The sequence below is a fragment of the Mus musculus genome, chromosome 8 (assembly GCF_000001635.26).
Source record: "Mus musculus strain C57BL/6J chromosome 8, GRCm38.p6 C57BL/6J".
Lineage (NCBI taxonomy): Eukaryota > Metazoa > Chordata > Mammalia > Rodentia > Muridae > Mus > Mus musculus.
Genome location: NC_000074.6, coordinates 3,174,980 through 3,199,030, shown reverse-complemented (window position 1 = coordinate 3,199,030; position 24,051 = coordinate 3,174,980). Strand labels below are relative to the sequence as shown.

The window sequence follows — 24,051 nt, the reverse complement described above, 5'->3', positions numbered from 1 at the left end:
CAGTAGACTCAAGGGTTCATTTTATTGCAAGGGTGTTTCCTCAAAACTGCTAGGTAAATAGCACTACTTTGCTCTTTCCCTGGGTTTAGCTCATATGCTTGTGCTTGAATTTTCTCTCCTCCCAAGCCCAGTCTGACCCCCACCCCTGTTCCCCCTCTGCCCCTCTCTCTCTTTCTCTCTCCTCCTTTGCTTCTGCTTTCTTCTCCATCTCCTTCTTTTCTTCTCTCTCTTATTTTGCCATACCAAGAGTTGTATCTAGTACTTGGTACATGCTAAGTAAGCACTCTTACCATTGTGGAGTAGGGGATTATAGGCAGGGTCTCTACTACTGAGCTATATCCCAGGCCCTCACTGGAGGATTCTGGTTACATTACTCCTCACCCATGCCCTCAGTCCTCAATGGAAGATTCTAGGCAGGGGCTCTATCCCTTAGTCACACTACCAATCCTTTATTCGGGGATTCTAGGAGCATGTTATACACTCCATGAAAACAACTTCTTTGTTTTCCATATTCCCAAAGATTTTTTTGTGTCTGTACATAGAATGTATTTTGATCATAATCACCCCCATGCATTCCTCATATTCCACATAGACCCACCCCACCCCACCCCACCCTACCTCACCCTACCTCCCTCTCAAGTTCATTTCTTCTTTTTTAAAATAAAATTATAACCCACTTAGTGCACTCTGTGGCACCTGCCATCCTCGAACTAAGAACATTGGTTTTGAGTAACTAGTTGTGTGTGTCCCTGTAGGAACTATTCTTTTTATGCCTTGGACAACCAGAACCTGAGGCAACTCTGGGACTGGAGCAAACACAACCTCACCATCACTCAGGGCAAGCTCTTCTTCCATTACAACCCGAAACTCTGCTTGTCTGAAATTCACAAGATGGAAGAAGTCTCCGGAACTAAGGGCCGTCAGGAGAGGAACGACATTGCCCTGAAGACCAATGGGGACCAGGCATCGTGTAAGTTGCTTCATTCTTAGATCCCCAGCAGCTGCCCCCAGGGTCCCCTCTGGCAGCCACTACCCTAGCTGCCAGGAAGGTGCCATTGTTGTTTGTTGAGCTACAGCTTTCTGTGAGAGGAGTTTTGAAATACAAAAGGCAGGTATAGATGTGTGTATGTGTGCATGTATGTGCATGTGTGTATGTGTGTTTATGGATAGACATCCATGTGTCTCTGGAAGCCAGAAAGCAACCTCAAGTATAATTCCCTGGACACCATCCACTAGTTTTCTTTTGCTAGATTTTTTTTTTTTCTGCCTAAAGCCCAACAGTTGGCTTTATAGGCTGTGTAAGAACCTCAGGGATCCATCTTTCCTATTTTTTTCAGTGCTGAGGATAGAAGTGCTCTATTGCTGTGAAGAGACATATGATCAATTGTTATAAAGAAAAGCATTTAATTGGGGCTGGCTTAATTTCCTTCTGAAGCCTAGGCTGTCATCATCATGGTGGGAACCACAGAGGCAGAGAGACAGGCTGAGAGCTTATATTCTGATCCACAGGCAGAGGCAGAGAAAAGAGAGCCACTGGGCCCACATGGACTTTTAATCCTCAAATTCCACCCCTAGTGACACACTTCCTCCAACAAGGCCACACCCCCAACAAGGCCACACCTCCTAATTCTTCCCAAACACACCTACTTGGGATTAAGCATTTAAATTTATGAGCCTGTGGGGACCATTCTTATTCAAACTACAGTGCTCCACTCCTGGGCCTCTATAGCCTTATAGACATATCATAACACAAAATCCATTCAATCCAACTTCAAAATCCCCCATATTCAATAATCGCAGTCTCAACACTGTTTAAAAAACCAGTCTTTTCTGAGATTCAAGGCAATCTCTTTACTGTAACCCCTGTAAAATACATTATACGCAACATACAGTGGCACAGAATATAATTGCCATTCCAGAAGGGAGGAGAGGAGGATGGTGAGCAAATACTGGACCAAAGCAAGTCTGAAGCCCATAATGGCAAACTCCAAACTCTCTATTAGGCGGCTCTTTCTTCCCAGCTTTGCTGATGCAACACATTTCTCTCCCTTGGGCAGCTCTCCTTGGTAGATACCCCATAACTCTGGCATCTCCAACATCTTGGGGTCTCCAATGCCATCTAGGTTTTATTTTCACTTCTTCAAACAATGACCTATCCTGGCCTCTTTGCAGGGACTTCCTGTTTGACTAACAGGAGACTAAGCATTCAAACATATGAGCCTCTGGGGGTCATTCTCATTCAAGCCAGCACAGCCATGATGGCTGGAGTTTTCTTCTCTTTCCCCTCCCTCCCTCCCTCCCTCCCTCCCTCCCTCCCTCCCTCCCTCCCTCCCTGGCCCTCTCTCCCCCTCTTCCTTCCTTCCTTCCTTCCTTCCTTCCTTCCTTCCTCCCTTCCTTCCCTCCTTCCTTCCTTCCTTCCTTCCTTCCTTCCTTCCTTCCTTCCTTCCTTCCTTCCCTCCTTCCTTCCTTCCCTCCTTCCTTCCTTCCTTCCTTCTTCTCCCCCTCTTCTCTTCCTCCTCCTTCTCCCCCTCCTCTCTTCCCCCACCTCCTCCTCCTAAACGTGGGTTCTGTGGTCAGAACTCAGATTCCCAGGCTTACACCTGAGCATTCACATACTTGGAATATTCACCAAGTAAACTGTTTTCCCTCTGCCAGAGGCAGGCTTTATGTATTTTATCTGAGCCAGTTCCACAAAGTACAATGTTTTATGTCCCATAATCATAAAACTCATGCTAAGAGCATCAAGGCTAATGAAGTATATGCAGCAGTTTATATCATCTGGGAAGCAACAACAAGATGAAGTTTGGGACTTGAAAAATGGTTCAGTTCTGTTGCTCTAATCCAATCTAATCTAATCTGCTGACTCCCCACCTTTCAAACTCAGCAATTTGGGGGAGAAAGCATTTATTTTTCTTACATTTCCAGATCACAATGCATCATTTAGGGGGCTCACAGCAAAAAATTAAGGCAGAAACCTGGAGGCAGGAACTGAAGCAGGAACCATGGAAGAATACTATTTATGGTTAGCTACCGTTCTTATATAGCCCAGGGCTACCTACCCAGGCATGGCACTGTCCACTGTAGGCTGGGACCTTCCTATGTCAATCAGCAACCAAAAAAAAAAAAATGCTTCACAGACATGACCACAGGCCGATCTGATGGAGGAACCTTTTCAATTAAGATTCTCTCTTCCCAGGTGTGTCAAGTTGCTGACCAAGATTAGCCATCACACCTGCACATACATGGACATGCATACACATGTATACATACACACACATAAACAATTCCATCCCTTTGTTCAAAAGTGGCTGATTAGTTGTCCTTTTTACGTTGGCATGGGTCATCCAGGATTCAGTTGAGCATTATATTCAGTTGAGTCTTCAATATGTAGTTATCTGCTGACTCCCCACCTTTCAAACTCAGCAAGAGTCCTCTGCTTATGTGGATAAGAGCCATGTAAGCAGTAGCCGATTATTACCCGCCCCCCCCCCCCCGCCCCCCATTTTAATTTTCAACACAATCCAGAATCACATGGAAAGAGAATCCTAATTGAAGAGTTTTCCAGACCAGACTGGCCTGTAGGCATACCTGTGGAGCATGTTCTTGGTTCACAATTGATTCCTTTGGGGGTTCATGTTGGCCCAGAGCTCACCAAGTACACTTGGCTGGCTTGGCTTTAGTTTTGATTGTTAGTTGAAATGAGATGAGCTATTCCATGATCTGGATCTTGAACAACATGAGAGTGGAGAAAGCTAGTTAAGTAAAAGTAGCAAGCAGGCATCATCCATGCATCATTCATGCATCATTTTTCTCTGCTGTTGACTGTGGATGATGAGAAATGACTAATAGTTTGACTTCCTGCCTTAATTTCCCTGAAATGATAATCTGACCTGTAATTGTAAGCCAAACAAACTCTTCCTCCCTTACGTGGCTTTTTCTTATGATATTTTATCACAGTAACAAAATGAAAATAGGACTCCCGCCATCCTTCAATCCCACCTCTCTTCCCAAAGAGGCAGGAGGAGGTTGAATATTTTGGCCTGAAACTAACTATTCACTATTCTGATTGCCTGACTTTTTTTTTTTTTTTTTCTCTTGAACATTTCTAGGTGAAAATGAATTGCTTAAATTTTCTTTCATTCGGACATCTTTTGACAAGATCCTGTTGAGGTGGGAACCCTACTGGCCCCCCGACTTCCGAGATCTCCTGGGATTCATGTTGTTCTACAAAGAGGCGTAAGTGAAAGGAGGTAGACTTTTGCTTCTTGTTGCAAATACAGACAAAGACAGAAGAAGGTTAAGGAAGGGAAGTTCCATCTTGGCTCACAGCTTGCATGATAGGGATGTCATAGCATCAGGAAGCAGCTGGTCACATGGCATCCACAGGCAGGAAGCAGTTGGTCACATGGCATCCACAGGGAGGAAGCAGCTGGTCACATGGCATCCACAGGCAGGAAGCAGTTGGTCACATGGCATCCACAGGCAGGAAGCAGCTGGTCACATGGCATCCACAGGCAGGAAGCAGCTGGTCACATGGCATCCAAAGGCAGGAAGCAGTTGGTCACATGGCATCCACAGGCAGGAAGCAGTTGGTCACATGGCATCCACAGGCAGGAAGCAGTTGTTCACATGGCATCCACAGGCAGGAAGCAGCTGGTCACATGGCATCCACAGGCAGGAAGCAGCTGGAGACATGAATGCTGGTGCTCAGATCATGCTCTCCTTTAAAATAAGAAAATATTTTGTGTATTCTTTTACATTTTCACACATCTCTGTAGTGTATTTTGCTCATATCTATCCGCCATGTTCTCCCTCCACCATCCCACAGTGTGTCTATCCTGTTTTCCTCTCAACTTCATGTGCTCTCTGTGTTGTTGACAAGCCTTTGAATCTAGTTAGTGCTGCCCATGTGTGCATGCATGGGGAGACATACACTCGAGCTTAAGCAACCAACCAGTGTCCATGTCCCAAAAGGACAGTGACTTCACCTCTTAGTAGCTACACATTACTCCTCTGCTAGAAGAGGACCTTGGAGCCACCCTACCATCCTTGCTGGGATGATAGTATGAGCTGCTGTGTGTAGAAACCATGCCATGTCTAGGAATCAGCACTGCACAGCTCCTCCCAATCAGCTTTCCCCTTTTCCTGTAGGCTACAGATATACCTGTCTCCATCTCACAGTGCTGGGATTACGGATGTTCACTACCACACCCGGCCTTTCCATGGGTGCTAGGGATCAAACTCTGGTCCTCATGCTTGTATAACCAGCACTTTGTCCACTAAGCCGTCTCCCAGGCCCAGTGGTCGTATGCTGTTAACTCATGTTGAGAATATGAAATTTTCTATGGGTACATAGAAAATGTTGGGGTGGGAAGAAAAAAAAAGCATCAAGTACACCCAAGCTACCACACACCATACACCCTAGCTGTGCCACAGAGTCTTAGTCATTTACCCTTATGGCTATGTGGTAGGTTGAGCTGATGGCTCATTAGTCAGCATCATGAACGTATCACACCTCATGCTGCTAGCTTTGGAGAAGACCCACATTCAGAACTGGAATTAGGAAGAAGTTCACTTTGGAGTGCTGGAGAGGAGACTCAGCAGTTAAGTCCTGTGCTTCCACAGGACCCGAGTCTGATTTCCAGCATCCAAGTCAGGCATCTCCCAACCACCAGAACCAGGGGACCCAGTGTTCTCTCTGACCCTTGAAAGCACATACATATATTAACACACACTCAGGTACACATTCACACTTTTAGAAAGCTACATGCTGTGGAACGTACATAAAATCCCAGCTCCAAAGAAGCAGAAGTAGACAGATCTTTTGTGGTCTCTGACTAGCCAGAGTAGCCTTTGAGGTGAATTTGAGGCCTGATCATTTACCCTGTCTCAAAACACAAGGCAGCACTCAGATGTGTATGCTGTTAGTCCCAGCACTGAGGAGACAGGAGGCAGGTAGACTTCTGTGAGTTTGAGGCTAGTCAGGACTAGAGTCTGTTTCATCAACAGACAGAAAAAAAAACAGGTACATGGAACCTGATGCTCTTCTCTAGGTCCATGTACACACACACACACACACACACACACACACACACACACACACACATCTGCACCTAAGCACCAAATAGAAAAGAAGAGAGAACTCTCCAAGGTTCCCATCCCACTTTAGTACTGAGCTTGACACTTACACAGTGGTAACCCACCTCTCCCTCTTATTTTTCTCAAAAGCCCTTATCAGAATGTGACAGAGTTTGATGGGCAGGATGCTTGTGGCTCCAACAGCTGGACTGTGGTGGATATTGACCCGCCCCAGAGGTCCAACGACCCCAAGTCTCAGACCCCAAGCCACCCTGGGTGGCTGATGCGGGGCCTCAAACCCTGGACCCAATACGCCATCTTTGTGAAGACCTTGGTTACCTTCTCTGATGAACGGCGGACCTATGGAGCCAAAAGTGATATCATCTATGTGCAAACAGATGCCACTAGTAAGTGTGTCCTGGGAACAGGGGTTTGCTGATGAATTGACACTATTATCTTTGGTAGGCAGCTTCTGTGACAGGGTTTCTCCCGTGGTTGGCATCTAGAGGAGCTAAGGGCTGAGACTCATATTTTCATAGATAATGAAACTATAACCCATGAACTACTTCAGAGTTCAAGAGTTCCCTTTTGGGCTTGGAAGATGGCTTGGTGGGTAAGATTATGTGGTGTTCCCAGTACCCACACTGAAAGCTAAGTGTGCCCATGTTCATGTTCCAGAGTCCTGGTTACTTGCATCTATTCCCAGAGCACTGGGGCTCAGGGACAGGTGCAGGGTAACACTAGGATTTGATAGCTGCCAGCCTAGCTTTAGTTTCAATGAAAGATTCTGTTTCAAAAGAGTAAGGTAGACAATGATAGAATGGGATAGAATAGGATGCCTGACCTCCTCTGCTTGGCTCTGCACATGCACATGCATATGTAACACACACATGTACGCCTCCCCACATATAATACACACATACCACATATAACATACCACACAAAACATATACTACATGTAATACACACACATATATATATATATATACACACACCACATTTAATACACAGCATATGCAACACACACTCACACACAGCATATGCAACACACACTCACACACAAAAACACCTGCCCATCATATAATGTGCACATATAGCACACATACACACATTGCATGTAGCACATGCATGCACAAACGTGCATATACATAACACATATAACACACATACTATATATAATACTCACACAGACACTACATGTAACACAGTCACAACATGTAGCACATATGTGTGTACACACTTACCACATATGACATGCTCACATACCACATGAAACATATTTGAACACACTAAAGCACACATGCACACATGTAACAATATATATGCACACATACATACATTGCGCACACTATATAGGTGCACATATATATACACACACATGTATACACATAGAGTGGGCACATACCACACATAAAACACATACACCTGTAGCACACACATTCTTGAACTCAGAACAGCTAAAATTATCCACAAATGATTGTCTTCAATCTCTGTCTTTGAGAGGGGAGAGTCTTAGTGTGGTGGTACACTAATTCTGCCATTGGGAGGCAGAGGTAGATGGATTTCTGTGAGTTCAAGCCTAGCCTAGTCTATGTAGTGACTACTAGGTCAAGCAGGACTACACAATGAGACCTGTCTTTTAAGAAGTGAATTCAATCAATAAATAACTTAGTTAGTTAATTAAAAATGAGAGTTAGACCTGGTTATACACATCTGTAGTCTCATCACTTGGGATGCTGAGGCAAGAAATTTGCTGTGTGTTTGAGGCCAGTCTGGGTTAAATATTAAGATCTTGTTACAACCTCAAAACAACAATAAAATAATAGTGAAATGTTTGGGAGGTAGAGACAGGAGGATCAGGAGTTCAGGGTCATAGCTATCTACATATTAAGTCTGAAGCCAACCTGGACTACATAAGACCCAGTATCAAAAAACAAACAAACAACCCCCAGAATATAACAAAAATGGAACTTTGCTAACTGTCCATTATGTTAGTTCTATTTTATTATTGCTATTGTTAATTTCTATTGGCTATAAGTTAAGCTTAATTGTATGTATGTACATGTAAGAAATACTGATTGTTCAGTGCTGTGTGTGGTTCCCAATATCTACTGCAATTATAAAATGTGCCACTATAGATAAGGAAGGATTAGTGAATAGTTTTTCCTTCCTGTTGTGACAACTTTTCAAATATAGACTGATTTTATGTGAGCATCTCCCAGCTTCCTCATGGTGTGGCCTTGTTTTATTTTCACATTTGTCTCCCTTTTCTCATTTTTCCTTTCTTCTTTATGACTATAGTGTCTCATGGCCACCTAGTTATGTAAAGACTAACTCCTTAACTTAGAAGTTCTCAAATAGGGATAATTCTGTCCCTCCCAATGGAGGGAGGATGCCTGGAAATGTCTAGAGACACTTTTGTTGGTCATAGTTGGGAGTGGGATGGTGGACAGAGTTATCTGCCCCAAATGTCAACATGCAGAGAGTTAGCAACATCCTCACAAAGGATAGAATCCTAACTTCATCCACTGTCCTGGGTTCTTCACCATCTCCACTCTCATCTTGTATCTAGACCAAGTTTAATTTCCACAAACTTTTGCCTTTCTGGTATTTGCACACTTTTTGCTTTCTGCTTTGAGAAGTCCTTGTCCTCCCAACTCTTTCAGTCTCCACTGTTTGAGTGCGTGCATTTGTGTGTTCCTGCTTGTGTGTGTGTGTGCATACATGTGTGTAGGTATGTGTGTGTTTGTATGTGTGAATCATATTTGAATGTGACACATGTCAGAGGTCGACATTAGGGTCCTCCCTAGTTGTTTTCCACATTATATATTGTGGCCATGTCTCTCAATAGACCTGGAGGTTGCTGATCCTCTGTCTTTTGGTGCTGGATTTATAGGTAGGCTTTACAGCCATTGCTGTCTGGTGTTTATGTGGGTATTTGGGATATGACCTGTCCTTATGCCATCTCCCTAGGCACAGGTACCACTGTTCTTCAGAGGAAGATATTAGGGTACATTTTGAAGGATGTTGCATGACAGCTGAATATCATCATCTGGGGCTTAGGGATGTGACTTGGTTGGTAGAGTGCTTACCTAGCATGTATGAATCCCTCGGCTAAATCCCCCAAGTCCCTCAGAACCACATAAACCAACTATGGTGGTGCACATCTCTCATCCAGCACTCAGGAGGATCACCTCATCCTTGGCTATATTATCAAATTTGAGGCTAGCCTGGGCCACATGAGAATCTGTCTCAAACAAACAAACAAACAAACAAACAAACAAACAAACAAAACCAGTTTGATGGTTTCAAGTACTCTCAGTGACTGGGCTTGATTTTGCTATACCCCAATTAATTTCTTCCCTCGATTCTCTTTTGGCCCCAAGAACATCTTCTTATTGCCCCAAACAGCAAGAGCTTGGCATCTCTCAGAACCCAAGTCTATGGAGTAAATGAATAAGTGGTGGTCACATAATCACTAACCTGGCCATGCCTTCCTGGGCTGGGCAAGCATTTTACCTGTCACTACTTTTCTCTGATGTTATATAATGCTGTATCAAACAATTGTGGTGTCACTTGGGAAACTCCTCCCTGCTGAGATACACCCAACAACTTACATACTCTCCCTCATGGTAAATCTGTTTCTCTTCTCCTTTCCAGATCCTTCTGTCCCCCTGGATCCCATATCAGTTTCTAATTCCTCATCTCAGATTATCTTAAAGTGGAAGCCCCCCTCTGACCCCAATGGCAACATCACACACTACCTGGTGTACTGGGAGAGGCAAGCAGAGGACAGCGAGCTGTTTGAGCTGGATTATTGTCTCAAAGGTGAGTGCAGGCCACCGGAATGGGGTTCACTGTACCTTGATTCTCTTATGGAGACACAGGTCTCTTTTCCTGTTTCCCAGGATGTATACATGCATGTGTAAATGTATGCACACACATACATATGCACACAAGCACACACTCCATTCTGTCTTATGTAAGACACTGTGTGTGTATGTATGTGCACATGCATGCACTGTGTATAGATGTGTATGGGTGTGTAGGCTTGTGTATACATGTATATGTAGAGGTCAGAGAATAACTTGGGTATGTCCAAAAATGTTGTGTGTTTTGTTTTTAATTTTTTTTGCTTGGTTTTGAGACAGTCTCGTGAAGACCGAGCTGGACTTAAACTCACTATGGAGCTGAAGAAGATAATGGGTTTCTTGCACCTCCTGCCTCTACCTACTAAGTGTGGGATTACAGGACTATACCATAACTCATAGTTTATGCAGTTCTGGGATTCAAACCCAGGACTGTATGGGTGTTGACATTCTACAACAGAGTTACACACTCAACCCATTTTTTTTTAATTACAAGTATTTTTATTCATTTATTTATTTTCCTAGTCTCTGTGTATGGACACACATGTGCCATGACATGTCTATGGAGGTCAGAAGACAGCTTACAGGAGTCTGTTTTCTTGTCAGCCATGTGGGTCCCAGGGTCAGGCAAGGAGGCAAGCTCTTTTATCTGCTGAGCCATCCTACTACCCCCTACTTTAAAAAAAATTCAGTTCTGTGCTTTGAAGCCAGTGCCTCATGCATACTAGGAAATACTCTACCTCTGAGCTACAGCCCAGCCCTCATCTTGTAGGTTTCTATTTTTATTTTTGTTTGAGACAGGGTATCTTACTAGACCAGACTTACCCAGCAGGCCAATTTGGCTAGTGAGTGACCCTTAAGAATCCTCCTGTCTCCAACTCCCCATTGCTGGGATTACAAGTATATCTCACATAACCAGCTTTTCACATGGGTCCTGGGGATCCAAAACTCAGGTCCTCATGCTTGCCTGCACTTTAGTGTCTGAGCCATCTCCTCGGAGCACACACATACTGTTAGACATTGCACATGGATCCATATCTACCATCTCCACAGTGCACATACATATCTTTTGACATTGCACATGGAACTTCACTCACCATCTCCACAGTGCACAGACACAGACACACAGACACACACACACACAATTTACTAAAACAGAACAAAAAAACTTACAACCCACCATCAAATTAGAGAAAGTGAAAATGTGCTGTTCATTTAGTTGATGGATTCTGGATTCTGTCTTTGATTCGTTTTTGGTTAGCAATATCCTTAGCCTGTGACCTTGTAGAAGCAGGCCAAGGGGGCTGCTGGAGAGGTGTGGCTGAGGTCTGTCCTTGAATCCACCCCTGGCCTGGTATCTGGTTTTGGCTAAGTCACAGCAGCAAGTAGTCTGTCTCCTTTTGTAGAGAGGGGCAGAGGACAGATGACTCCTGGGAACAGTCCCAACTCTAAGATCATGTGCTATATGTATGCCTGTGACATCATTCCTGCCTTGGCCAGGATCACCAGCTAGGTTTATCTCCTTGCATACTTTATATAGTTTGGGAGCAAGTCCAGTCCTAGGCTCAGCACTGACTTGTTGGCTCTGAATTTGAGTATAGGAAACCACCAGCTAGCCAAAGCTATACTTTTTGTTTTGTTTTGTTTTAAAAACCAGCAACTTAAAAAAGTTTGATTGTGCTGTTGTTTGTTTTTAAACAAAGTTTCACATGACCCAGGTTGGCCTTAAACTCATGATGTACCCCGAGGATGACCCTGATCGTCCTGTCTCTGCCGATGGAGTGTTAGGGTGACACTCTCCACTATGCCAGGGCTACTGCAGCCAACTTTCATTCTGTAGGTGGAAATTCCAGATTGCAGAAGCTGAGGATATAGCTTAGTCCGTAGAAAGCTTCCTAGTATTCAGGAAGCCCTGGGCTCCATTCCCAGCACCATATAGACCCAGTGCAGGGGGTTCAGTCCTGCTACTGCAGCATTTGGAAGGTGGAAGCAGGAAAGTTGGGCATTTAATGTTATCCCTACCTACATAGCAAGTTTGAGTCCTTTCTAAGGTATATGAGACCCTGTCTGAAAACAAAAACAAAATCACCTTACATCCATGAATAACCACAAGGGTATTTTAAAAAATGGTGATAAGTGAATATTACAGAATTTATTTGCACTTGAATGAGTATAGATGCATACACATTTCTGGTCTGACTGAGACACATTTAAGAAGGTGAATGCATATCTTCTTAAATGTTACACACGGTCCCACACTCTTCTGGAAGCACACGAAGGACTTTATTTGAAGTTGATGACAGGTGTCTTGCTCTGTGGATCCTTGTTTTCTGAGGTAGGACTTTTTTTTTATTAGCTCCCTAATTTGTCTAACCTGGCTGGCCAATGAGTTCCAGGGATCCTCCTGTCTCTACTTTCCCAGTCCTGAGGACTAAGATGTGTGTTATTATGTTTGGTTTTCATGTGGGTTACCAGGGTTTGAACTCAGGTCCTCATGCTTGCGTGCTAGTCACTTTACCTACTGGATCACTTCACCAGTCCACAGAGCTTATACTAAGGAGGCCTAACAATAGTTGAACAATTATGAATTATGTGGACAAAGGCAGAGTGTGGAGGCCACCTTTGGAGGAAATGGAATACCAGTGTTGAATGAGGACAGAGCTTCGGTTTAGATGAGAGTTCTGGAAATGGTTAGAGGCAATGATGGTGCCACACTGTAAGTAGACACCACTAACTATGTACCCACACATGATTTCAATGGTACCATTTTATGTTATGTTTATTTAACCATAATTTCTATAATACATATAATAAATGACCAGTAGTACCTTTCTGTTTATATCATAATTTGAGTCTATTTTTAATTGTGGTGAATTTGGAGCTAAGGAAATGATACTGGATAAAATGTCTGCTGTACAAACAGAATGACCTGAGTTTGGATCCCCAACGTCCATGTAGAGAAAAGCTGGTTTTGACAGCGTGCATTTGTAACCATCACACTGGGGAGGCAGAGACAGGCAGATCTCTGGAGCATGCTGGCCAGCTGGCCTAGCAACTTGTGAGGTCCAAGTTTAGTGAAAGACTCTGTCTCAATGACTAAGATGGAGGACTGGTAAGATATATCAGTGTGTAAAGGTATTTGCTGTCAAACCTTACTGATTAACTTTAATCACTAGAACCCACGTGGTAGAGAAAATAGATTCCAGAAAGTTATCCCCTGACATCAACATGTGCACTATGGCTTGTTCCCCTCCCTCATAAAATTAATTTAATAATAATATTAACAATAATAATAAACAAAGAAATGACTGTAGGAGACACTTGATGTCATGTAGTCAATCATACATAGATACAAGTAACACAAACATACACACAGAATGCACACAAACACACAGAGCAACTTTGGAGCTCCTGTATTGTAACACTGTAATTTGACTCTTTGGGAAGGGGAGGAAGGAAGAGAGAGAGTCCAGGCCAGTCTAGGGTGGGGAGTGAGTTCATTGCCAACTGGATAACATACTGAAGCCCTGTCTCAAAAAATGGGGTCTGGAGACATGAATTGTGATAGAGTGCTTGCTTAGAACCTCCAATGAGGAGACATGGCTGTGGCCTAAGGAATGACACCCAAGAATGACCTCTGGCCTAAATATGTGTGTGTGCATACACCATACACACACACACACACACACACACACTTGAACTAGGATTTGTTTATCTGTTCCACCTTACCGAGAAAGCACTGTGGTGCTGTGTGTGTGTGTATGTGTGTGTGTGTGTGTATGGTGTATGTATATTGGAGTATACTTTATGTCATGTGTATGTGTGTATGTTGTGTGTGTGGTGTGTATATGTGTATGTTGGAGTGTGCTTTGTGTCATGTGTGTATGTGTGTTCTGTGGGAGACTTGAGCCCACATTCTGCCTCTCCCTAGGGCTGAAGCTCCCTTCACGGACCTGGTCCCCACCCTTTGAGTCTGATGATTCTCAGAAGCACAATCAGAGTGAGTATGACGACTCGGCCAGTGAGTGCTGCTCATGCCCTAAGACTGACTCTCAGATCCTGAAGGAGCTGGAGGAGTCTTCATTCAGGAAGACCTTCGAGGATTACCTGCACAACGTGGTTTTTGTCCCCAGGTCAGAGCTTTGCACGGGCCAGCTCTCTTTCTGTCTGTTAGCTTGGTGCCATGACTTCTTAGGGAATGAACTCAGGAGACTGTGTAAGTGGGGAGGTGGCTGGAGCCTGAGCTCAATTGTGTGCTTTTGGTTGGAGGGGGAAAACAGTCTTGTTTGTTGTTGGGAAGAGGGCCCACTTAGGAAAGTATTTGCCCTTTTTAGGACAAAGGGCACAAGGACCTGAGTTTGGTGCCCAGAACCCACATAAAAAGCCAGGTGTGTGCTTATATTCCCATTACTGGGGAGGCAGACACAGTATTCCTGGGCCTTTCTGTTATCCAGACTGGTCTAACTAGTAATGTCTGGGCGTATAAGGACAAGGTGGACAGCATCTGAGAAACCATAGCCAACTCTGTCCTCTGGCTTTACATGCATGTCTACCTGATCACACATGTGCACTTACACACATATGTTCACATGTAAGTACACATGTGACCCACAGGTGTATTTGTGTACACACACACACACACACACACACACCCACACCCCCCCCCCCCACACACACAAATAATGCCTGTTGGTCACATGTGCACTTGTACATGGGTACAAACACACAAAAATATGTCTATGGGTTACACATGCACAAACACATGTGTATACACACACAGAAATACTCCTATGAATATGTATACACATGTATGCACACACACAAATACACCAGTAGATCACATGTTCCTGTACATATGTGTGCACACATATATAAATATGCCTGTGGGTTATAAGTTTCTTCTTTTTCCTGTGCCTGATTTGAACTGAAAACAAGTAGGCATGCGTGGGTCTAGTTCCCATCCCATGTATGTGTCTTACAGAATGTCATAACTCTGGGCATCAGGGACCCTGGAAGCGGTCTGTCTTGGCTCTCTACTCTTATATATACTGGTTTGAACAAGTTACTGTACTGCTCTGTGTCCCAGTGTTCTTATCTGTACAATGGACATAGCACAGTTGACCTTTGGGGTCTCGAGTGGATTGGATCCAGGATCCTGAGGTTACCCCACAGATTCTCAAGTCTCTTAAATAGATGTCTTAATCATATTCAATCACCTTCAGATAACTTATAACATCTTCAGACAATGACATGTTATATAATATTTTTTACACCACATTGTGTAACACAAGCAACATGACAAGAAAAACCCTGTACATGGTTAGAAAATATGACACAACTTTCTAGAGTCATTCTTTGACAATTTCATACACATACACAAAGGGTCTTTAGCATATTGACTCTCAGCTTCTCCCTTATACTCCCATCAACATGTCTGCCTCTTTCTTGTTGTTCTTGTCCTCCTCTTCTTCCTTCTTATGACTCATTGAACCAGTTAGCCCTACCTGCTGGAATTTCAAGTGGTTCTGGCTTGACCTCATGTAGGTCTTGTTCAGGTAGCCAGTGCTATATTCAGTTCATAAGTGCAATGACCATGTCATGTCCTGAAGACAGCATTCCATAGCACGCTCCCATTCTCTGGTCCTTACGTGCGTTTGTTTCCTGAGCCACGGTAGTGGCATTGATAGAAATTTTCCATTTAGGACTGGACACCCAACAGTCACTCATTCTCAGCACTTTGATCAGCTATGACTCTCTGCCCAGTATAAAAAGAAATTTCTCTGACCAGGGTTGAGAAGAGCAGTAATCTACATGCATAAACATAAATACTTCAAGGGCAGTTTGACAACATGTTTCTTTAGTAAAACAACTGAAGGCTCCCCATTAGTGCATGTAACTTCCTGAACTGGGCTTTTGAACAGGGTCACACATGAATTCTCTCCCATGGAGCAGGCCTCCTATCCCTGAGGGCAGTTGTTACCTCTTGTAATGGTCATGCTACTGTTTCATCAGTGGCCTATCTTGCCTGACAGGTCTACAGATAATTTTGATCCATAGTTGGTTGAACCCAAGAATGCAGATCTCCTGGATCCCACGGGCTTACTGTGTAATCGTTCTTTGTGTTCTAAGGTTGTAAGCCTGAAAGACTTACTCCGGGCTTCTCAACAGTGGTGTTGAGTGCTTGGATTCATGTTATTCCTCTGGGGTGGGACCCATCCTGGGACTCGTAGGATGCTGACCTTCTTGGTCCCCAACTGCTCAATTCTAGTAGCGCCTCTTCTCAGACATGACTTCTAGAGTATACTTCCAGAAACTCCCAGATGTTTCCAAGAACATGAGCTTTGAATATGCCTGCTGCTAAGGGATTTTATATTTTTTCCATCTTAGTCTCCTTTCCTCAAGTTCTTCATTAGATTTCTTGTCTGCCCACCCACCTCCTAAATCAGATGCAATTTTTCATTTTCTGAGCACATCAAAACCCTAGAAAGTGCCAGGCAGTGGTGGTGCACATCTTTAATCCCAGCACTTGGGAGGCAGGGGCAGGCGGATTTCTGGGTTCGAGGTCAGCCTGGTCTACAGAGTGAGTTCCAGGACAGCCAGGGCTACACAGAGAAACCCTGTCTTGAAAAAACAAACAAACAAAAACAAAACCAAACCAAAAAGAATCCTACAAAGTCTCTGTGCTAAACAAAGTTTTCCCGCACGCGCATACACACACACACTCTAAACAGTAGAGACTTACATGATAAATGGCTGAGTATTTTATGACTAGGTATAGTCGTATTTAACATCCATGGCAATAGCATCATGTGAAGTAGTTTTCTCTCACTTTTCCTTTCCTTCTCCGGATTCCCTTCAATTTCAAAAAAGGTGTAGTTCTTTTCTTCTGATCAATGATGAGTAAGACTTGTATTAGTCTCCTTTCTGTTACTACAATGAATTACCTAAGAGTTGTTGCATTATGAAAAAAAAAAGATTGATGTAGCTTACAGTTTTGGATCTGTGCAGCTTTAGAGATGATATATCAAGGGAGATGATATCAAAGTAGGAGAGGTATTATATTGTGAGACAGGAAGCTGTGTTGACTGGGGAGGAGCCAATAGTGAGCTTCTGCTAGGCCCTGCCTCTTAAAGGGCCTACTACCTTTTATTACCACTCCAAGGACCAAATCTCCAGTAGATGAACCTTGGGGAAAAACAAAGTCAACCTACATCCCAGACACAGCAGTATTTTTTTTTTTTTCTTTTTTTTTTTTGGAGGGAACATTACCTCAAAGGTGTCAGAGTCAAATGGGCCCTAAGTTGAAATTCTGTCTTTCCTCAAAGTGATGAATTTTGTTTTCACAGAAAAACCTCTTCAGGCAATGGTGCCGAGGACAGTAGGTATGACTCAGCTATGGGACATCTATGTGACCCCTGTGGCCATTAAATCAGTGGGAGGGGGGTTGCTAAGTCCAAAATATTAGGGATTTATGGGGCTTTTTATTTTTTTTTTGCATGTGATAAACAGAGCTCTTGAGACTGGATGCTTCACAAATTCTCCAATTAAACACCTTCACTGGGAAATGGAATCAGGGCATGAATGTGGGGGAAATTTTTGACTAACACACTCTTCCTACAATATGTGATCAAGGGCACACAGTTCCTGGGTCCTTCCTCAGTGGGTTATTTCCCCTCCATGCATCTGCTCACGAAATATCTGTCTACAAGTAACTGGGTGTGAACACAGACCCATGCCTGAGGCTTGATGTTCTAGCTTCAGGGGGTAGGGGATCCTACTTGTTATTAAACCCAATCTCATCATTCTTAATGACCATTTCTCTGGGTCTTTAGACAAAGCAATATGACAAGAAAAAGTGGCAGATCAAAGGAATACAGTGTTGCCAAATTTCAGCAGGAGACTGAGGGACCATATCTCTTCAGTCTTAGGAAGGCCACCAAGGGAGACAATGCAGAAGCAGACAGGGAGATGAAACACTATTACATAATTAGCTCATATTGGAACAAGAAACTAGACAAAAGAGCCAGGTAGGGGCTGCTTTGAAGGATAATCCACTGATCCAATCAGTACTACCCATTTGTAGCCATTCATTGGTATATGTGCAACCTATCTCTGGTCACAACTTCACAGGAAAGCGACTCTCCTTCCCAACCAGGCATTAGTTGCCAATAGCTCCTCAGAGAGGGATAGCCCTCCTTCTCCTATGTTGGAATTTTTACTTGGCTTGATTTTGTACAGGTCTGTTTGTGAGCTCAGTAGCCATGTCATATCAAGAGGAGAGTATTTCCTACCCTTTGACTCTCATAGGTTTTTCACAGCAGACACTTGGGGGTGGGGTTGATATAATATCCCATCTACTGCTGAGCACTCCCAGTCACTTACTCTCAGCAGCCTGAACTGCAATGAGTCTCTGCATCCATTAGTACTCACTGCAATGAGAAGCTTCTCTGATCAAGGCTGAGAGCAGCACAGATCTAGGGATAGAAACACAAACACATAGAAGGCTGTTTGACAACATGACTATTCAGAAAAGCAGCATCACCTTGCCCTATGGCTTTCCTAGCTGAGGATTTGACCATGTTCACAGTACCTGGCAATTCCTAATGTGTCCATGTCTGTCTGTCTGTCTACCTATCTATCTATCTATCTATCTATCTATCTATTTATCATCTATTAATCTAATTTATAATTTATCTATCTATGTATCCATCTATTAATCTAATCTATCTATCATCCTATCTAATCTATAATCTATATCTATTAATGTAATCTATCATCTATCTAATCTATAATCTATCTATAGTAATAAATTAATTTAATCTATCATCTATCGTGTCTGTCCTCTCTCTCTACTAGTCATCTATCTATCTATCTATCTATCTATCTATCTATCTATCTATCTATCTATCATCTATATCTCTACCTATTACCAGGCCTAATCTGACCTCTAGTGGCCAACTGAAATAAAATCTGTTGTCATTGAAAGTCTAGAGTTTTTTGACCTTCATTCTAAGCTGGATTTCTCATCTTATCCCAAGTTGATATTTGGGGCTAGATTACTCAATGGTGAGAGGAACATTTTGTGTATGGTAGCATGCTGAACTCTGCTCACTCCATAGCAGGGACATCACAGCCTTCCAAAGAAGTGATGGAGGCATACTCTTGTTAACACTACTGGTTTAATATGAAATTGTTCGATAATGAAGTCATGTTTATGAAGGGAGTTCAGAGAGTTTCATTGATACTCTTCCTCAGGAGTCATTCATTAACACAGTAGTTTTTAAATTTAATATCGTGTTTAGGGATTTACTTATTTTTATTTTAAAGTGTTTGGATTCTGTGCTCATATGTATGTCTATGTACCATGTACATGTCTGGTGCCAGCAGATGCCAGGAGAAAGCACTAGATTCTCTGGGACTGGAGTTATGAAGAGTTGTGATGCCATGTAGTTGCTGGAAACTAAACTATCTCTACAAGAGCAGACAGTGCTTCTAACCACCGAGCCATCTCTCCTTATATTAGTTTGATAGAACCTCTTTGAGATGCAGTCATACCTTAGAGATCTTATGGCTAAAGCAGTCAAGCCAATGTAGTATGTAAGTAAGTCACACAAAATATTGGTTTGGTTATGCTGGGGCTGGAGAGATGTCTCAGTGACTAAAAGAACTTACTGCCTGTGTAGAGGATTGGGGTTCAGTTCTCAGTACTCATATTGGTTCACGACCACCCATAAATTAAGATTCAAGGAATCTGCTGCCTTCTTTTGAGCTCTGTGGGCACTGCACACATATGTAGGCCCTGAAGTCAAAATAAAATAAATTTTTAAAAAGTTATATTCACATTGTACTGCAGTTAGTGTGTAATTACAGATATCTTTTAAATAAATCTTAATCTATTATATTTATTTAAAATACTTTACTGAGCTGAGAGTTTTAGTGCATTGGTACTTGGGTAGCATGTGACAGGCTTTGAGCGCCGTATCAATGAAGTAAAATAAAAAGTAAAAACTGAGTTCAATATCTGATGTTGCAATTAAGTAAGTAATAGATTCAGGGCCCTCCCTGCCCCGTAGACATGAGGTGAAATGAGAGCAGAAGAGTGGCTGAGCCCACAGCTCTGCAGAAACAAAACAAAACAATGAGTGCAACAGAGTAAGCGTTCGGAATCTAGTACTGCAAAATTAAAATACTTTAAAATAAGATAGAACAAAGACTCACTGTCCAACACTGCAAAAGTCAAGTTTAGTTCTCAACACTACACAAATAAAATAAAAACTTTTCCTTTTTGCTAGAAAATGCCAACATGCAGCTTGTAGGCTTGCACAAAGCAAAGTTACTGCGGATCTTCAATTTTAAAAATGTAAGGGATCAGAGATAGTTTAAGAGTACTAGCTGCAAGTGAAAAATACATATAAATAATAATCATAACAATAAACATTCAAAATAAAATAAAAACTTCAATAAAACAAAGCACAGTCTCTGCCTGTGGCATGTTTGATGAGTCCACATAGTCTTTAGATGCTCAGATATGAATTCTTCAGTGTTAGTTGTGAGGTTTGAGTATCCCTGTTATTTTTGTCAGATCGTTTTTGACTATACAGAAATTATCTCAATCCCACTAAAATGGATCCAACTGAGACTTACTAAGCTGTTTTCTTTTTCAGTTAAGAAGGCCATTGTACAAAAATGAGGGCTAAAAGGATAATAGCCACAGGCTTTAATTTGTGGCGTTATATCCAAGTATCTTAAATAAGAGGCTGAGGTAGAAGGATTGCTGGGAGTTCAAGGCCAGCACATTGTGAATTGCTGCAAAACCTGGGCTACAGAGTGAGACTGTTTCCAAACAGCAAACAGAGAAAAAGAAGCAACCAAAACCAAATGTCTGAATGACTCTAGATCCATAGTTTTAATCTCTCAGGAACAATGTAAGGTTTGCAACCAGGAAGGAGACTGGGAAGTCATGAGAAAGTATGATGAGGACAGGAAGTGATTTTTCTGGAGAATTACAGAACCCAGCAGGCAAACAGAGCTTCCTGAAGCACTGTAAAGAGCTACAAGGTGTGCAGTCTAGGGATACTATGTTTTTGTTTATATATTTGCATTTATTCTTTGAGAATTTCATTCTTTTGCATGATGTACTTTGATTATATCACCTCCTACAACCCTTCAACACCTCCAGACTCATCCCACCACATCTGCTCCCCAAATCTCTTCTTTTGTTAACCCATTTACATAATCTACTGAGTTGTCCAAATAGAAAAGTCCATCTACCCATGAGTGTGGGGATATCCGCAGGGGTGTGGATGCCAGGAGTCACATCCTCAAAAAGAAAGGTAACTCTTCTCCCCTGTTGGTAGCTCCTCAGCTAAGCTCCATGCCCTTCCTCTGTTCACGGTGTGTTTGACCAGCTTGATCCTGTACAGATCAGGTCTAGGCAGCAGTAGGTGCTGTGAGTTAATGAGTGCCACAGCCATGTCATGTCTGGAGGCTGGCCATTCACAGCACTTCTCCCCACCTTTCAGGCCTTACACTCTCCACCTCCTCTCCCATGATGTTCCCTGGGCCTTTGCGGGAAGAGTATGATTTAGTTGACCGATTGAGAGCTGAGAACTCCACAGTCTGGTTCCATATTTTTAATCTTTTAGGTTATATAATTTGGAAAAAACAAACACCAACTTTTAACCCTCAGCTTAGGTTATGCTAAGGTTATTCCAGAGACTATAAGTTAATATTATATTCAGTTTGTCAGACATAGGAAGTTTCTGAAGCTTCAGAATCCTTTCAGGTTGACAATAGTTTCTTCCGGCGAATCTACTTTGAAAAATAGTAAGACTTAGAATAATCAAAACTATTTGTGGTGAGAAAAAACTAGGAATTTTTTTTTTCCTTTTTGGATCAAACCTCAGGTCTCAGGCAAGGTAAACATGTACTGTATTATTGAGCTGTACCCAAGGGATATTCTTATTTGAAAAGTAGAAAAATGGTTAACTGAAAAATAGATCATGCTTTAACTGATCTGAGCCCCCTGATAGGTATGCAGTCTTAAGTTGTCAGCCCTAGACATATGTACATATTTTTTATATATATTGTATTTGTATCAATAATAATTAAGGAAGGAAAGGTATTGAGAGGGAGTAGGTGACAAGGGAGGAGTTGGTGGAAATGATATAAATTACAATACTCATATGAAGAAAAATAAGTTTTCATTTTCAGAAGCACACCATTTGCAGTCAAAAGGAGAAAATCCTAATGTTAACTGAGGATACCAAGCCAATCCAATCCAAACCAAACCAAACCAAACCAAACCAAGCCAAGCCAAGCCAAGCCAAGCCAAGCCAAGCCAAGCCAAGCCAAGCCACGCCACGCCACGCCACGCCACGCCAAGCCAAGCCAAACCAAACCAAACCAAACCAAACCAAACCAAACCAAACCAAACCAAATCAAACCAAATCAAACTAAGCCAAGCCAAGCCAAACCAAACCAAACGAAACCAAACCAAACCAAACCAAACCAAACCAAACCAAACCAAGCCAAACCAAACCAAGCCAAACCAAGCCAAACCAAGCCAAACTAAGCCAAGCCAAGCCAAGCCAAGCCAAGCCAAGCCAAGCCAAGCCAAGCCAAGCCAAGCCAAACCAAACCAAACCAAACCAAACCAAACCAAACCAAGCCAAACTAAGCCAAACCAAACCAAGCCAAACCAAACCAAACCAGAGATCTTGTTCTTCTTAAGACTTTTAAAAGGAGTTTATTTTTTTCTTTCTGCCTATCTGTGTGAGCATATGCCATGTGTGTAGGCGCCTACAGAAGCTAAAAGAAGGTGTTGGATCCTGTGGAGCATTTGTGAGCAGCCCAATATGGGTGCTGGAAAACTACCTCAGGTCCTCTGGATGTTCAGGAAGCTCTCTTAAGTGCATGCTTTAAGAGAAGTATTCAGTGACTGTTTCCCACCTAACATGTGCAGCATGCAGCTGGCTAGATCATCATCACAGTCCCACATTTTATAAGCAAAAGGAATTGTGCCGAGGAGCAGTGGAGTGGACCGTAGGAGTTCGAAGACTACATTTCACTACATCCTTTCTCTCTTCAGTTCTTTATGTGTCATCTCTCTGTGTTTATTTGTTATGTACCTTTTAGGTGCAGGGGCCATCTGCCAACTGGACAGGCATTTTTTTTTTCTTGTGATAACTCCAGTGGTAAGATTTTATTACCAAGAATAGGTGCTTTGTCTCTCAAGTTCCACAGTGCCCTCTATGCACAGTGCATGTTTGAATGACAATGTGGGGCCTGGGATAATGACTCAGTTAGTGAAATGTGCACCCTCATGCTTATGAGAAGCTAAGTAAAAAAAAAAAAAGAAGCAAAACTCTGGAGACTGGAGAAGTTGCTCAGTGATTAAAAATACTCACTGCACTTGCAGAGGACCTTAATTCAATTTCCAGCATCCACAATCTGCCTGCAACTCTAGCTCCAAGGGATCTGGTGCCCTCTTCTGGACTCTGAGGGTATTTGCACGCACATGCATATACACATGCACATATACAAATTCTTAAAAGTAAGACAGATCTTTTTAAAGAAAAGGCCCAACATGGTGACTCGTGTTAGTAATTGGAGTGCTGGGGAAGTGAAGCTAGGTGGTTCCCTGGGTCTAGGTGACAAGTCAGTTGGCCTATTCAGTGAGTTGTAGGCCAATGAGAGGCACTACGTTAAGGAACAAAGGTGGACAGCCCTTGAGGAACAACACCCCAGGTTGTCCTTTGGAATATGCACATATCAATATAAACACATGTGTACACATGCATGCATACGTGCACACACCATCCCCACACAGATTGGTTATGTGTGACTATGGACTGTACCCTTCTGTCGAGCTCCAAATAGCTATACTTTTTTGTGCTTTCCAAATCTTATTAACTCTGCTCCTAATCACCCTTTCTTCAGAAAATTGGAATCCTTTAATTAAGCATATTGAGAGGATTTAGGGTAGCCTTGTAGCCAAGAACACCCAGAGAATGGGTGTGTCATCATTGTCAATATCTCTGAGAAGGGCATCTGTGTGGAAATTAATTTGTGTCCCCTGTACCTCTCCTCTACCCTGTCTCTT

At 42.7% G+C, this 24,051-nt stretch overlaps 1 protein-coding gene across 4 annotated transcripts in view; it reads left to right on the top strand.

The window, feature by feature from the left end:
• Insr (insulin receptor) overlaps nt 1-24,051 on the top strand; it is a 128,728-nt gene that overhangs the window by 80,619 nt on the left and 24,058 nt on the right. For 2 of the 4 annotated variants that reach the window (XM_006508700.1, NM_001330056.1), the window contains exons 6-11: nt 756-970; nt 4,110-4,236; nt 6,229-6,485; nt 9,739-9,906; nt 13,879-14,080; nt 17,294-17,329. In XM_006508700.1, coding sequence (XP_006508763.1) covers nt 756-970; nt 4,110-4,236; nt 6,229-6,485; nt 9,739-9,906; nt 13,879-14,080; nt 17,294-17,329 — 1,005 coding nt within the window. The remainder of the gene's footprint in view (nt 1-755; nt 971-4,109; nt 4,237-6,228; nt 6,486-9,738; nt 9,907-13,878; nt 14,081-17,293; nt 17,330-24,051) is intronic. The other 2 variants (XM_006508701.1, NM_010568.3) reach the window with 1 other exon arrangement.